The sequence below is a fragment of the Microcaecilia unicolor genome, chromosome 2, assembly GCF_901765095.1.
Source record: "Microcaecilia unicolor chromosome 2, aMicUni1.1, whole genome shotgun sequence".
Lineage (NCBI taxonomy): Eukaryota > Metazoa > Chordata > Amphibia > Gymnophiona > Siphonopidae > Microcaecilia > Microcaecilia unicolor.
In genome coordinates this window covers 556,780,209-556,796,751 of record NC_044032.1, presented here as the reverse complement: position 1 = coordinate 556,796,751, position 16,543 = coordinate 556,780,209, and the positions used below count along the sequence as shown (strand labels likewise).

The following is a 16,543-nucleotide window of genomic DNA, read 5'->3' as shown; positions in this document are numbered from 1 at the left end:
TTCATTGTCTCCCTATCCGTTTCCGCATATGGTTCAGACTCCTCTTACTGACTTACAAGTGCATTCACTCTGCAGCTCCTTAGTACCTTTCCACCCTTATCTCTCCCTACACTCCTCTCTGGGAACTCCATTCTTTGGGTAAATCTCTCTTATCTGTACCATTCTCCTCCATTGCCAACTCCAGATGCCGTTTCTTTATCTTGCTGTGCCATATGCCTGGAATAGATTTCCTGAGCCAGTATGTCAAGCTGCATCTCTGGCCGTCTTCAAACTAGGCTAAAAGCCCACCTTTTTGATGCTGCTTTTAACTCCTAACCCCATGTCTGTTTTATCTTTCCCATCTTAGTATTTCCCTTAACTCTTATTTATCCTGTTTGTCTGTCCTGATTAGATTGTAAACTCTGTGTCCTGATTAGATTGTAAACTCTGTTGAGCAGGGACTCTCTCTTCATGTTCAAGTGAACAGTACTGCATACGTCTAGTATCGCTATAAAAATTATAAGTAGTAGTAGTAGCATCTGCCCTCTTTCTCTCCCATTCAATCCTAAATCAGCCCTTTTTCTTCCCCTTTTCCATATATATATTTATTTATTTATTTATTGCATTTGTATCCCACATTTTCCCACCTTTTTGCGGGTTCAGTGTGGCTTACAATATGAGTTAAATGTTGGATATACAATTTGTTACAGATTGATTATGGATTACATTGTGCAGAGTTATGCGAAATTGAGGTGTCGTTAAGGAATGTAACAATGGAACACAAACATTGAAACTTTGGAAGGAAACAATGGGAGCTTAGAGAGCGATAAAAAGCCATGAGGACATATGGTATATATCTTTCTGTGAGTAAAGGTATGAATGATGTGATAATACGGGAATGAGAGTTCAGAGGTGAATGTATGATGCATTAGTGAACAGCAAGTGTGGGCTTTATGTGTTTTGGTTCTTTCCGTAAATTTTTTCAAAAAGATGGGTCTTCAATAGTCTGCGGAAGGAAGCTTGCTCGTTGATTGTTCTTAAGTTGCGCGGCAGTGTATTTCAAAACTGCGTGCTCATGTGAGAAAAGGTTGACGCGTGTAGCGCTTTGTATTTCAATTGGGGAAGTGGAGGTTAAGGAAGGTTCGGGATGATCTTTTGGCGTTTCTGGGTGGTAAGTCTATTAACTCAGACATGTAGGCTGGGGCTTCGCCGTGAATGATTTTGTGGACTAATGTACATACTTTAAAAGTGACGCGTTCCTTGAGTGGAAGCCAGTGCAGTTTCTCTCGTAATGGTTTTGCACTTTCATATTTTGGCTTTCCAAAGATGAGTCTGGCTGCCGTGTTCTGGGCTGTTTGAAGTTTCCTCAGTGTTTGTTCTTTGCAACCTGCGTATAGCGAGTTGCAGTAATCCAGATGGCTGAGCACAAGGGATTGCACTAGGCTGCGAAAGACGGATCTTGGGAAGTATGGTCTTATCCTGTTCAGTTTCCACATGCTGTAAAACATCTTTTTAGTTGTGTTGTTAGCATGTGTTTCGAGCGTTAGGTGGCGGTCAATAGTGATTCCAAGGATTTTTAGCGTTTCTGAGATTTGAAGGTTCAGGTTTGGTGTGTTTATAGCTGTGAATTCTTTTGTGTTGTAATGGGAGGTGAGTATCAGGCATTGAGTTTTTTCTGCGTTTAATTTCAGACGAAATGCATCTGCCCATGTGTTCATGATGTGTAGGCTTTGATTGATTTCGTTGAAGATTTCGTTAATGTCTTGTTTGAAGGGGATGTATATTGTCACATCATCATCAGCGTATATATATGGGTTGAGGTTATGGTTTGATAGGAGTTTTGCCAGAGGGATCATCATTAGGTTGAAAATGGTTGGTGAGAGAGGTGATCCTTGTGGTACTCCACATTCAGGTGTCCATGCCTTAGACGTGGTCGAGTTTGATGTGACTTGATACGAACGTTGGGTTAGGAACCCTTCGAACCAATTCAGGACATTTCCTCCAATGCCAAAGTATTCGAGTATGTGTAATAGGATTCCGTGGTCAACCATATCGAAGGCACTTGACATGTCAAATTGTAGGAGGAGTATATTGTTGCCAGTTGTAATTATTTGTTTAAATCTAGTCATAAGGGTGACTAATACTGTTTCTGTAAATAGCATTTGCCCTCTTTCTTCCTCCCTTTCCAACCAGCATCTGCTCTCCTTCCTCCCCAACACCTGTCCTCTTTCATCCCCTCTTTCCACCCATAATGTACCCTCTTTCACTCCCCCTTTCCATCCAACATCTGTCCTCTGCCCTCATTCTCTCACCTTCCATCCAACATCTATCCTCTTTCCCTTCCCCTTCCGTCCAGCATTTGCCCTCTTTCCCTCCCCCTTCTGTGGGGACAAAAATGGCCCTACAGAAAAGGCACTATTTTATACTGTGAACCTGACTTCCAAGTTACAGACTCAGACCAAGTCAGCTAAGGATTGCAGGCTCAGTAGACCCAGACCTGTTGAGCAGTGAAAGGAACATTGCTTACATAGCCAAGGCTGCAGGAGAGCAAAAATAACTTTGACAACAATCTTGATTACAGAAACTGGTTCTGCATGTTCTGGACCAATCTGCTCATGGCGCTGATCATATGGGGCCTCTTTTACAAAGCCGCACTAGTGATTCCTGTGCGGTAAATGAGAGCAAGCCCATTCAATTCCTATGGGCTTCCTCTCATTTACTGCACAGGAGTCACTGGTGCAGCTTTGTAAAATACCCCCATGGTGTCCTCTGGCATCTGAGGTCTCTTTTTTCTCCATTTTAAAAATTGAGGTTAACTAGATTATTATCAGTAGAGTTCAAGTGTCTTTCCTTGTACAGTTTTGGAGCTTTTAGAAATGCACATATCTGATATCTTGCATTTTAGTGTCTATTTCTTTACTATTGCTATGCATGCAAAGCCTGACTTTTTGATGTTTCTAGTTCACTGTTTTGCCTTCTCTATTACTGGTCTGTGGTCCCTTGCTTTATATTTGTTGAGGATCTGTCTCAGTTTTGTGGTAGTGTGGAGATCTTACAGCAGTCCTCTTTGTTCTGTTTTCTCACAGGGTGTGGCATTGGTGTTTTAGGGCCTGGTGTAATATTTACATCGCTGCCTTTTTATGAGTAAGGTCTTTAGGAGTTAGTGGTGGTATGGTAATGTTTTGAGTGTGTTTTTGCACAAGTTTGTGTATAGTGTTTTGCAGTGGAGGAATTGTGACTTCAAAACTTTTACTTTGTCATAACGTTATACAGGATCTAATGGCTGAGGGCAAGTGGGGTGTGTAAGAGAGTGAACTGGCTGCAGGCCGCTATGGAGGTGTAAGCATTATCTATGAACACTTTTTAAAATCAATCCACTTTAATTCAAGTTTGCACAGTTTAACTTTCATGTCATTTTGCTGATCCTTCTTTCTGCAGGTTGGCAGTGGGGGAAGGGGGGGGAGGAGAGAGCTTGACAAGCTAGCTGAAAAGAAGGAAAACAAATGGAAGAAAGGCTGGATGGAAAGTATGGAAAGAGGGAACATACTGAATGTAAATGCTGGCTGGAAGGGGGCAGAAACAGAGGGAAACTGGCTGGATAGGAGGAGGGAAGGGATATGTTGCATATAAGAGGGAAGAAAGAATACATGCTGGCTGAAAAGGAGAGATACTGGTTGGAAGGGGAGAAAGGAGGAAGACACTAACTGGAAAAGGTAGAGAGAGAGAGGAGGAAGCTGCTGGATGGAATGGAGAGTAGGAAGGGGACATGCTGCATGGGAAGGGGGTGTAGAAGGCAGATGCTGGATAAAGAGGAGAAATTCTGAATAGAAGGAGGAGAAAGAGAAGGCAGATGCTGGATAGAAGAGGTGAAGATACAGAGGAGAGATGCTGAATGTAAGGGATAGAGACAGTCTGAATTGGAAGGGAGCATAGGCGCCCGGTATAAGAGGCTTGAGGAGGCTAAGCCTCCCTAGCCAGAAGTTAACAGCAGGATCAGCAGCAGCAGCGCCCCGCGGTTTCTCCTGTTTCCCCTCCCCCGCGCGACTCTCACTTGTCTTCAGGCTGGGTGGCTGCATCGAGTTCGAGTCCTACTGCTGATCGGCGCCATCACTGCGCACGCGGGGGGTGGGACCTATGGGCAGTAGCGTACCGAGGGCGGGGCGGTCCGCTCCGCTCCGAGTGTAACTCGTTAGGGGGGTGATCCAGTGATGCCATCCATTGACGTCTTCTCCGTCCCCCAACTGGTGCGGTCCTGCATGGTGTGTCCCAGCATCTCCCCCCCCCCAACTAGTGTGGCATCGCTCTCCCTCCTCCTCACTCGCCCCACTCTACTAGTTTTTAAATTTCGAAGCCTCTGGCAGCATCAGCAATGTGAGTGCTGCCTTCAGCCAGCCCCGTAAGCATTCTCTGTTCAGTGTCCCGCCTAAGTGGGAAGTTGTATAGAGGAGGCTTCCGGGGCAGGCAGAAGGCAGCACATTCATTGCTGAGATGCTGCTGGCGAACCTGGAAGCTTGGAGGCATGCCGGAGCGGAGTGGGCGTGGAGTGAGGAGGGGGAGTGCAATACCGCACTAATGGGGGGGGGGAGGGAGAGCGATTCTTTCCAGCCAGACCAAAGGGAAAAGGGGGTGGGAGTGCAAAGAGAGGGCAAAAGAAGGGTGAGGAACATCATGGGAAGGGGGGACAAAGGGCAGATGCTGAACTTGGGAGTAACAGGGATGGGAACACAGCAAATGCTGAATATAGGTGGAATAGGGTCAGGGACACAGAGGGGGCAGGGGAGGTTATGGATAGGAGAGAGATAGTGAGTCAGAGGGAATGACAGTGACATGGAGAGAAAAAAGTCAAAGAGGAGTTAAGCAGAAGATGGATATGGATGGGGAACAGACAGAGGAGAAATAAAGATGGAGGGGGAAGATACTGGAATGCATATGTAAAAAGAAAAGAGGAAGACAGGCAGAAGGGAAAGAAAAGGCAGGCAGTGGATGGAAGGGGCACAGAAAGCTGGCAGACACCATATGAAAAGGGGAAAAGGGCAGACAGTGGACAGGGGCAGAGAAAGCAGACAGACGCTGGATGAAAGGGACAGAGTGAAGAGAAGACGAGGAAAGCAGAAACCAGAGACAACAAAGGTAGAAAAAGGTAACAGCAGTACTGACCTAAGGAAGGAGGTTTTGGCCTCTGAATGCTAATTGAAAAAGTATTAGTCCAATAAAATGGTATTATCTTATTTTCTCTGTTTTGTTTTGTTTTATTTCTGTTTTTTAATTTGTAAAGTGGTGATTAATATTTGTCAGTTTTTTCAAATTTACGTCTGCTATCTTTATATTTTGCACAGTACTAGGGATATGCATCACTGTTTCTCTGGCGTTGCCTTGTATGTGGAATCTGGCCTCTTGGGGGTTCAGTTTAATTTTTGTCTATATAGTTCTATTTTAGTTTGTGGTTACTTATTCTATACTTGGTGAGGATGGATCTGTGTTCTATGTGTTTTTGATTACTTATACTGTGCCAAAATTGAAATTTGAAAACTCTTTATCTCTATCTGGTTGTTAATAAAAGGAGCTCATTGTTAATACCATCCACCCTAAAATGATGTTTTGTGGCTGTACATGAGAATTGTGATATGATCCCTTGTTTCGTATTGTTGACGGTCTGTATGGGTGGTATATTGGTGTATTAGGGTCTGCCCAATGTAATATTTATGGTACAGTAAGGTTCTGAGTATGTTTTTGCACAAGTTTGTGCATAGTGTTTTGCAGTTGAGCGATTGTGGTTAGTATATGATTTGAGCAACCACTTTATTCTTTGACATATGATACATATCTAATATCTAAATTTAATAAAAGGTATTAATTGTGACTTTTATTTTTATTTATTTATTTTTTCTGTGTGTTAGACAATTATAGATTTAAGCTTCTTGCTTCTAATATACCTAAAAAGTTTTACTATGTGTTTTTACCTTCAACACAATCTTCTTTTCAAATTCTCTCTTTGCATTCCTTATCAGTGCTTTGCATTTGACTTGCCATTCCTTAATCTGTTTCCTATTATTTTCATTTGGATTCTTCTTCCATTTTCTGAATGATTTTCTTTTAGCTCTAAAAGCTTACTTCACCTCACTTTTTAACCATGCCGGCTGTCGTTTGGCCTCTCTTCCTCCATTTTTAATACATGGTATATATCTGGCCTGGGCTTCCAGGATGGTATTTTTGAACAGCATCCATGCCTGATGTAAATTTTTGACCCTTTTAACTGCTCCTCTAAGTTTTTTTTTTTAACCATTTTTCTCATTTTATCATAGTCTCCTTTTTGAAAGTTAAATGCTGTCATATTGGATTTCCTGTGGATAATTACTCAAGAGCTTATATCAAATCTGATCATGTTGTGATCACTGTTATCAAGTGGCACTAGCACCATTACCTTCTGCACCAGATCATATGCTCCGCTAAGGACTAGTTCTAGAATTGTTCTCCCTCTTGTTGGTTCCTGAATCAGGTGCTCCTTAAAGCAGTCCTTGATTTCATCAAGGTATTTTACCTCCCTGGCATGTCCCAAGGTTACATTTACCCAGTCAATATCGTGAAAATTGAAATCACCCATTATTATTGTGTTCCCCAGTTTGTTAGCCTCTGTAATTTCTGATAACATTTCTAGATCTGTCTGTTCATCCCAGCCAGGTGGTTGGTAGTACACTCCTATCATATCCTTGTCCCCTTTATACATGGAATTTCTATCCATAGGAATTCCAAGGTATGTTTTGTGTCCTACAGAATATTTAGTCTATTCTATTCCAGGCCCTCCTTAACATATTATGTTACCCCTCCACAAATTCGATTCACCCTATCACTGTAATATAATTTGAACCCTGGTATGTCTGTGTCTCACTGGTTATCCTCTTTCCACCAGGTCTCAGCGATGCTTGTTAAATCTATCTTTCCATTGAATGCAATATATTCTAACTCTCCTATCTTATTTCCTAGATAGACCATATAGTTTTTAACTGCATTCATTTTTCAATGTTTCTGTAAAAGATGCTGGTTTCTTATATAACAGGGAAAGCAACAATGGCCATACTTGAAGCTTAGAAGCTGAATGTTTTGAATGGCAGCTTTATGCTATATGAAGGCAAAGAAAAAAATGCTGATTTTTGTATTTTTTTTGTCTCAAGTCATCCAGATTACTCCATGGAAACCAGTCAGCTCAGCTTATTCTCTCAGCTGCCTTCCCTTTACAGCAGGGCACTTTTACTCAGTCCTACCAGCAGCAGTCTCAGCAGTCACAACAGCTTTCCCAGCCCAGAAATGACAGCCTGGGTAATCCTTAAAGTTCATCAACAGCAGTGACACAAGGATGACTGTGAGTAAAGCACATAGTGTGGGAGCTGCTCACTCAGCAATGGCACTACTGCTGTCAGAAGTAGAGGATTCAGAGTTTCACTTAATATGATATGGCATTCTACTTCATATGACTTGGAATAGACAAGGCTACCACAAACAGTGTCAGTGGCCTGGGTTTCTATGTTATGCACAGAGGAATCAAGACAAGGATGTTCACTACATGAAACTATCTGCAGAAAATGGCACTTTAAAAAAAAAACCAAACAATAACTTTGCAAAAGAATGTTGGAGCAGTTCATCACGTGTATCCAGTGTTATCTTAGAAATGGCTCTTGAGCTATTTGAGTGTGCTGACAATTATGTCTTGTAGATAGTCCAAAAAGATGGAGATTTGTTTTTATTCTTGATAATTATGGGACACTAAAAGAGGCTTATCTTTAAAGCACATAGGCTTACAAAGTTACATAGGTTACTGTGCAATTTTGTAAGTCTATGTGCTTTGAAAATGAATACCTAAATGTTTTTGAAATGTCATGTAGAAACAAATTCTTGTATTGTATAAATGCTGTAAAATATTGTGTACATATATATATACATATATATATATATATATATATATGGATAAAAAAGAGCAAAATATTTTATATGATGCATGATTGTAATTCAGTTTTTAGATTTGACTAGGTGTCCTTAAATTCCCAAATGCTTACACTGTTTTCCAGTGTTCTGTTTGTTTGACATGGTGCATTGTTGCAGGGTTTTTTGTTTGTTTGTTTGTTTGTTTGTTTTTTCACCTTCAGCACAAACAGTCCTTTCTGGATGTTGCAGCTGTGTGAGAGATTAATGTACCACTGAGGATTTTATTTTGGTTAAATTACAGCACCTTGAATGTTAGGTTCCATATAGAAGTTTTAGGTTATTTTTCTTCATTTATGTTAGGTTTGAATCAAGACGTTTGCACTTCTGTATAGCAGACGGATTAGAATTTTATGTCTCAAAGCTATTTTTCTTATAGTTGGAAATACTTATGAAGCACACTATATGAAAGAACATTTTCAAGAATGGTTCCGTTATAGGAGTGATTGCACAAGCTATTTACATTTGCTAAACAATTTTGGCACTTTTTACTCTGGAAATGATAGGTTGCAAAAGGCTATCAAACTATTTGAAAAAAAATAGGCTTTTCCATTTTCATGGAAACGATTCAGGACTATTTAAAATGTATATCCCACAGTGCCTTAATTTTGTTGATTCAGGTAACATGTCAGCCATCTTTAAATATGCTTTCCTTGTTTTGTAACCCATTTTTGACAGTTTTAAACACTTTATGCAAATCATGAGTATCCTGTTGATGTTATTTTTCCTGTTGAACACATGTATAAATTTTAGTAAAGGGCAAAATTGCCTGATTTATTGTCTCTTAAATTAGGATGTGCCAGCATCTATGAAGCACTGGAACCACAGAGACATCCCTGGCAGCCACTGTGTATATCTTGTGGTTTCATATACATTTCATTTTTCCTTTGAAAATATCTCTGACAGTAACTAAGTCCAGTTTTCTTTTCCTTAGCTATTTTCATTTTATCAGCATTTAATGTTTTATAAGGAACTTTTTAATGCCTCTCCTTTACATGCCTAGATCAAAGATGTGGCAGATACCTAACACTACACCAGGAATCTTATGTGAACTTGAATTTGATAGTCAAAAAGTTTCTGTTCCTTCTGTGTACTCTGCACCACCACAACCCCCCAAAAAGGCTATACATGAGACATGAATTTGGCCTAACTACCAGGTTACTTTAAACAGCTTGGATACCCCCCAAAAAAACAGATAGGATTTACCCCTTGAGGATCATGGTGGTTGAAAAGTATGTGCTTAAGATTATATAACATCTTTCATTATTTCTCCAAAATTGGTGCTTAAAAGCAGGGTCTGTGAGAGGAAAGATAGAATTGACTACAAAAAGCGGTGAGCAGTATGTCTGAAAAAGAAGGCTGTTGTCTGGTCCAGGTTAGATGTTTGTGAGCGAAAGGTTATTTTATATATGTTTTAAAAAAATCTTTTCATGAATGATTTGTTTAAAGTGTTGAAATCATATGCTTTGGGGCTGGCCTGGTAGCTTAGGAATGCATGCTGCAATGCAGAGCATTTGTTAGTTCCTGGGGTAGATCTGTTCCCAGTTCCAGCCAAGGTTGGGGTTGTGCTGCATTGTTTAGCGCTTCTAGATAGAGGAAGGTCATTGTACAACAGTGGCACATTTAGGGATCCTTTTACTAAGGCGTGCTAAATGATGATGTCCATAGGAATATAATGGGTGTCTTATAATTTCTCTTCTTGCTTTCTTTCCCCTGCCTATTTATTTGTTTAAATATTGTATTTATATTCCCTTCCCTTCCCCTCTTTCTCTGTTCCTTCTACCCTCTCTACTGTCATTGTAATTGTTTCATTAGTTCATTGTAAGCCGCTTTGAAGCTGCTAAACTGTGGTAAAAAGCGGGGTATAAATTATGTAAATAAATAAATAGTTGAGTGTGCGCTGTTAGCGTGTCTTAGTAAAAGAACCCCTTAATGCCTTGACTACAGATTAACAAAAGGCACACTGGTGCATAGTCCCCAATTGGGATTGTCACTGCACAGCCTGGACTAAGCAAGCTAGGAGAGTTATGAAGTACAGGAAAGATTCCTTAGTCATTGTGAATGAAGGCACATAGAGCCTCTTTTCTCAAGCCATGCTAGCTGTTTTCGTGTGGCAGTGCCGACAGAGCCCAAAGTGGCATGCTGAGGGAGTGACACAATTACTTTGTATTACTAAAGATAGAAATAATACATCATTTTTACAAAATATGCAATTGACTTTTCCATCTGTTTGAAATATTTGTTACAAGTCTCTCTTAGTGTGTTCTTTTTTGTACCAAGGAGCCAAGATCTAGAATGCTTTACCCAAAGAATTAAGGCAGGTAACTTATTTTATTAACTTTTGCGAAATACTGAAAACCTATTTGTTTTCTGATTAACCTATTTTTATTTATTTATTAGGATTTATTTACCACCTTCTTGAAGGAATTCACTCAAGGCGGTGTACAGTAAGAATAGATCAAGCATGAGCAATAGACAATCAGTAAAAATATTCAAAAACAATACAAAGTATGGCATGGTATGCTATTTACAATGTCAACACAGTACGTAATAGAACATTATAGGTGATAGCAAAGGGTAAAGCAAAGATGTAACATATAGAAGGGTAAGAAAGTAGGAAGAGTTAGAAAGTAACATAGAGGGGTATAATCGAATGTCGCCGGCGAACTATCTATTTTGGCGGCGGCACAACAGCTGGCCGGAACCGTATTATCGAAAAAGATGGCCGGCCATCTTTTTTTCCGATAATACGGTTTAGCCTGGCCAAATGCCAGAGTTTGCCAGGTTTGAGATCGCCGGTTTTGTTTTTCAGCGATAATGGGAAAAGAATGCCGGCCATCTCAAACCCGGCGAAATCCAAGGCATTTGATTGTGGGAGGAGCCAGCATTTGTAGTGCACTGGCCCCCTTGACATGCCAGGACACCAACCGGGGCACCCTAGGGGGCACTTCTAAAAAGTTTTCAAAAATACAGAAAAAGCTCCCAGGTGCATAGCTCCCTTCCCTTGGGTGATGAGCCCCCCAAATCCCCCCCAAACCCACTCCCCACAACTGTACACCATTACCATAGCCCTTATGGGTGAAGAGGGGCACCTACATGTGGGTACAGTGGGTTTTGGGGGGGGGGGGGGGTTGGAGGGCTCAGCACTTAACACCACAAGTGTAACAGGTAGAGGGGGATGGACCTGGGTCTCCCTGCTTGAAGTGCACTGCACCCATTAAAAACTGCTCTAGGGACTTGCATACTGCTGTCAGGGAGCTGGGTATCACATTTGAGGCTGGCATACAGACTGGTAAAAAAAGGTTTTGATTTGTATTTTTTTAGTGTGGAAGGGGGTTGGTGACCACTAGGGGACTACAGGGAGGTCATCCCCCATTCCCTCTGGTGGTCATCTGGTCAGTTGGGGCACCATTTTGAGGCTTGGTCATGAAAATAAAAGGACCAAGTAAACCCGGGGAAATACTGCTTAACGCCGCTTTTTTGTTTTCCATTATCCGCGAAAGCCGGCCATCTGGTAGCCACGCCCGCCCATGTCCCGCCTTCGCTACGCTGCCGACACGCCCCCTTGAACTATCGCCGGCGAGGCGACGGGAAAGCGGCGATCCTGTCAAAAAAGCCGCTTTTGATTATACTGATTTAGCCGCTTTTGAAAGATCGCCGGCCATCTCCCGATTTATGTCGGGAAATGGCCGGCGATCACTTTCGAAAATAAGCCTGATAGTAACATAGTAAATGACGGCAGAAAAAGACCTGCACGGTCCATCTAGTCTGCCCAACAAGATAAACTCATATGTGCTACTTCTTGTGTATACCTTACCTTGATTTGTATCTGCCATTGCTTAGCACTAGCCCCGCCTCCGAAACACCAGCCCCGCCTCCCAATCTTGGCTAAGCTTCTGAGGATCCATTCCTTCTGAACAGGATTCCTTTATGTTTATCCCACGCATGCTTGAATTCCGCTACCGTTTTCATCTCCACCACCTCCAACGGGAGGGCATTCCAAGTATCTACCAATCTCTCCGTGAAAAAATACTTCCTGACATTTTTCTTGAATCTGCCCCCCTTCAATCTCATATCATGTCCTCTAGTTCTACCGCCTTCCCATCTACGGAAAAGGTTCGTTTGCGGATTAATACCTTTCAAATATTTGAACATCTGTATCATATCACCTCTGTTTCTCCTTTCCTCCAGGGTATACATGTTCAGGTCAGCAAGTCTCTCCTCTTACGTCTTGTAACGCAAATCCCATACCATTTTTGTAGCTTTTCTTTGCACCGCTTCAATTCTTTTTACATCCTTAGCAAGGTATGGCCTCCAAAACTGAACACAATACTCCAGGTGGGGCCTTACCAATGACTTATACAGGGGCATTAAAACCTCTTTTCTTCTGCTGGTCACACCTCTGTCTATACAGCCTAGCAACCTTCTGGCTACGGCCACCGCCTTGTCACACTGTTTCATCGCCTTCAGATCCTCAGATACTATCACCCCAAGATCCCTCTCCCATTCCGTACCTATCAGACTCTCCCCGCCTAACACATATGTCTCTAGTGGATTTCCACTCCCTAAGTGCATCACTGTGCATTTCTTCGCATTGAATTTTAATTGCCAAACCTTAGACCATTCTTCTAGCTTCTGCAGATCATTTTTCATGTTTTCCACTCCCTCCCTGGTGTCCACTCTGTTGCAAATCTTATTATTGTCCGCAAAAAGGCAAACTTTACCTTCTAACCCTTTGGCAATGTCACTCACAAATATATTGAACAGAATCGGCCCCAGCACCAATCCCTGAGGCACTCCACTACTCACCTTTCCCTCCTCCAAGCGAATTCCATTAACCACCACCCTCTGGTTTCTGTCCGTCAACCAGTTCCTATTCCAGTTAACCACTTCAGGTCCTATCTTCAGCCTGTCCAGTTTATTCAGGAGCCTCCTGTGGGGAACCGTGTCAAAAGCTTTGCTGAAATCTAAGTAGATTACGTCTATAGCACGTCCGTGATTCAATTCTCCAGTCACCCAGTCAAAGAATTCAATGAAATTCGTTTGACACGATTTCCCTTTGGTAAGTAAGGTGATTGATTTAAAGAAAGTTGCACATGAGGTCAGAGAAATGGTTAAATGTTATCTCAGCTAGAGTAGGAGTGTATAAACATGTCTTGCTGCACTATATGCAGCCTGAGTACTCCTTGTGTGTGTGTGTGTGTGTGTGTGTGTGTGTGTGTGTGTGTGTGTGTGTGTGAGTGAGACTAACGAGTTAGTTACTTCTTCCAGTAAAGGCCTGGTTGAAGAGCCAAGCTTGCACCTGCTTCCTGAAGTGCTGGTTCTCTATGCCAAAGTATTGTTGTTCATGCCAAATAACTAACGGAGGTTTTTTGCCTATGATGACAGTGAGAACTCCAACGAATTAAAAGCCTTAGAGCTAGTCAAAAGTCTGTTAAGGCTTTTTTCGCCATGAAAAAAAGGACTTTGGTATTCTAAGACACAAGTTGTTAAGTTCAAGTATATTAGGATTTATTAGAGATTGTACTTTACGTAAGTTGATCCTAAGGAACGCGTGCATAAAGAGAATAGGTGTTTCTACCATTTCCTTTAAGGCCTTGAAGATCAGACATAGAGTTTTAAATTTAGCCCTGTATTGTACTGGTAGCCAATGAAGTTTTTACAAAAATGGTGTGATATGGTCACGTCGCTTGCAACCTTCTATGAGTCTTGCTTCTGCATTCTGAACCAACTGGAGCTGGTGCAGGCCCTTTGTAGTCAGACCATTGTATAGTGCATTGCAGTAATCCAGTCTTGATATTATTGTGGCATGTACAGCTGGGATAAGATTTACCTTCTCGATGTAAGGAGAGAGGCAGCATAGCTGTCGCAAATAGTAGAAGCAGCTCTTGAAGGTTGCTTGGATTTGGGAAATCAGAGTAAGTGTTGAATCTAACTGTACTCCAAGGTTTCTGACTTGTGATTTGAGGGGGAGTTCATACTTTCCAAAAGGGATTTTAATGTCAAGTATGTATCCACTTGTGTTAGGGACCCAGAGAAGCTCGGTTTTACTTGGGTTCAGGCAAAGTTTGTTGTGTTTAGCCCATTCTTGAATTGATGTTAGACAGGTAATCAGTTTATTCAAGGCTGTAGGTAAGTCAGGTTCAATGGGTATGAGTAGCTGCACATCATCTGCATAGATGTAGAACTGAGCGTCCATTGACCGAATCAGCTCAGCTAGTGGTTTGAGGTAGATATTGAACAGAATAGGTGACAGTATCAATCCTTGTGGTACCCCGCAGGTCATTGTCCATGGTGGTGATGAGTTGCTGCCAAATATTTATTTATTTGTTTGTTACATTTGTATCCCACATTTTCCCGCTATTGCAGGCTCAATGTGGCTTACATAATACCGTAAAGGCGTTCGCCAAGTGCGATAGAGAAACAAATACAAGGTGATGTGGTCGAATAAGGTTGATGAGTTTCGGCGCAGTGGGGATACAAGCGAGGAAGGGTTATGGGTGTCCATTACGAGCTGTGGTTTTACTGTGTTGTAGAGTTCAGGCATTTATGTTGGGTCGGTGGGATATGCCTTTTTAAACAGATAGGTTTTTAATGATTTTCTGAAGTTTAGATGGTCGTAGGTTGTTTTCACGGCTTTTGGCAGTGCGTTCCATAGTTGTGTGCTTATATAGGAGAAGCTGGATGCATAAGTTGATTTGTATTTGAGTCCTTTGCAGCTCAGGTAATGGAGGTTTAGGTATGTTCGTGATGATCCAATTGTATTTCTGGTTGATAGGTCTATGAGGTCTGTCATGTATCCTGGGACTTCGCCGTAGATAGTTTTGTGGACCAGGGTGCAGATTTTGAAGGCAATACGTTCTTTGATTGGGAGCCAATGCAGTTTTTCTCGGAGGGGTTTGGCACTTTCGAATTGTGTTTTACCAAATATCAGCCTGGCTGCTGTGTTTTGAGCGGTCTGGAGTTTCTTTTTGAGTTGTTCTTTACATCCCACATAAATTCCATTACAGTAGTCTGCATGGCTTAGTACCAATGTTTGTATTAGGTTGCGAAATGTTTCCCTCAGAAGAATGGTTTCACTTGCTTAAATTTCCACATTGAATGGAACATTTTCTTAATTGTGGAGTTCACTTGGCTCTGAAGCATAAGGTTACGGTAGGCTGTCTGAGATAGGGAGGGTATAGTCTGGGGTGTTTATAGTTGTGGGTTTGTGCGTATTGTGTTGAGATGAGAGGATGAGACAATGTTGTTTTTTCAGTGTTGAGTTTCAGTTGGAATTCATTTGCCCATGAGACCATGGTGTTCAAGCTGAGCTTGATTTCATTGTGATTTCTGTCAGATCATGTCTAGATGAATGGTTGAGGCCTTGGTTGGATAAGGACTTGGCTAGTGGGGTCATCATTATGTTGAAAAGTATTGGTGATAGTGGTGATCCTTGAGGTACTCTGCAGTCTGCTTTCCACGGTGGTGATATGTTTGAATTTGATTTTACTTGGTATGTTCCTGGTGGATAGGAAGCCCTTGATCCAACTAAGTATGTTTCCACCAATCCCGAAGTAGTCTAGGAGTCTTAGTAGTATATTGTGGTTTACCATGTCAAATGCGCTTGACATGTCAAATTGGAGGAGAAGTATGCTTTTACCTGTGGCTATTTCCTGCTTGAATTTGGCCAGGAGAGTGATTAGCACAGTTTCAGTGCTATGGAGGGGACAGAATCCTGATTGTGACTGTTAGTGGGATAGATGCAGCTGGGTGGTAATTGGTGAGTTTGCTTGTTTTCTTCTTGGTATCTTTTGGTATTGTTGCTTGTCTGATAGGTAGGATCTGAACCAAGCAAGTACTGTTCCATTGATACCTGTTTCCGTCAGTCATGCTAGGATGATATCATGATCCACGGTGTCAAATGCTGCAGAGAAATCAAGCAATACTAACATTGAGGCGAATCCCTTGTCTCGGTTTCTGTGAAGATCATCTAGTAGGGATACAAGGACCATTTCTGTATCATTACCGGGTCTGAATCCAGATTGACATGGATCTAGCCAGTTTCTCTTTTCTAACCAGTCAGTAACCAACGTCCCCTAGAAACGGGATGTTGGATACTGGCCTGTAATTTTCAAGTTTATCCTGATCAAGGTTGTTTTTCTTTAGCAGAGGGTGGACCACTGCCCTTTTTAATGCTGTTGGTAGCTGCCCATTAGAAAGAGAGGTGTTCACAATTTTTGTGGCGCCTTCTATGAGGCCCATACTTGCCTGCTGCCCTATCTTTGATGGGCAGGGATCGAGGGAGCAGGTAGTAGGTCGAAGTTCTCTTAGGATTTTGTCAAGGCTCTCCTCTGTCATTGGGTTAAAAATGTCCCATCTGTCTCTGTCAGGAGGGGGCGAGTTTGTACACCCCTGGTTGACTGGTTGGAGACTAGGTGAGATTGCCAGTGAATCCTGGCGGAGACTTTTAATTTTGTTGGCAAAGTATGCAGCAAAATCATTGCAATTCAGTTTGGACTGGGCAAGCTGGTTCTGTTGTGGGGGCTGCAGTAGGCTGTTTGCTACACTGAACAACTGCTTGGTTGAATTGGCAGCCTGTGCAGTGCAT

The 16,543-nt window shown here is 42.0% G+C and overlaps 1 protein-coding gene across 1 annotated transcript in view; it reads left to right on the top strand.

Annotated features, from left to right (window-relative positions):
- Positions 1-7,576, top strand: part of CLOCK (clock circadian regulator) — a 250,497-nt gene extending 242,921 nt beyond the window's left edge. The window contains 1 exon segment of the mRNA XM_030192205.1: positions 7,149-7,576. Within this exon segment, the coding sequence (XP_030048065.1) occupies positions 7,149-7,304 (156 nt within the window). The 3' untranslated portion in view covers positions 7,305-7,576.
- The last annotated feature ends 8,967 nt before the right edge of the window (positions 7,577-16,543 follow it).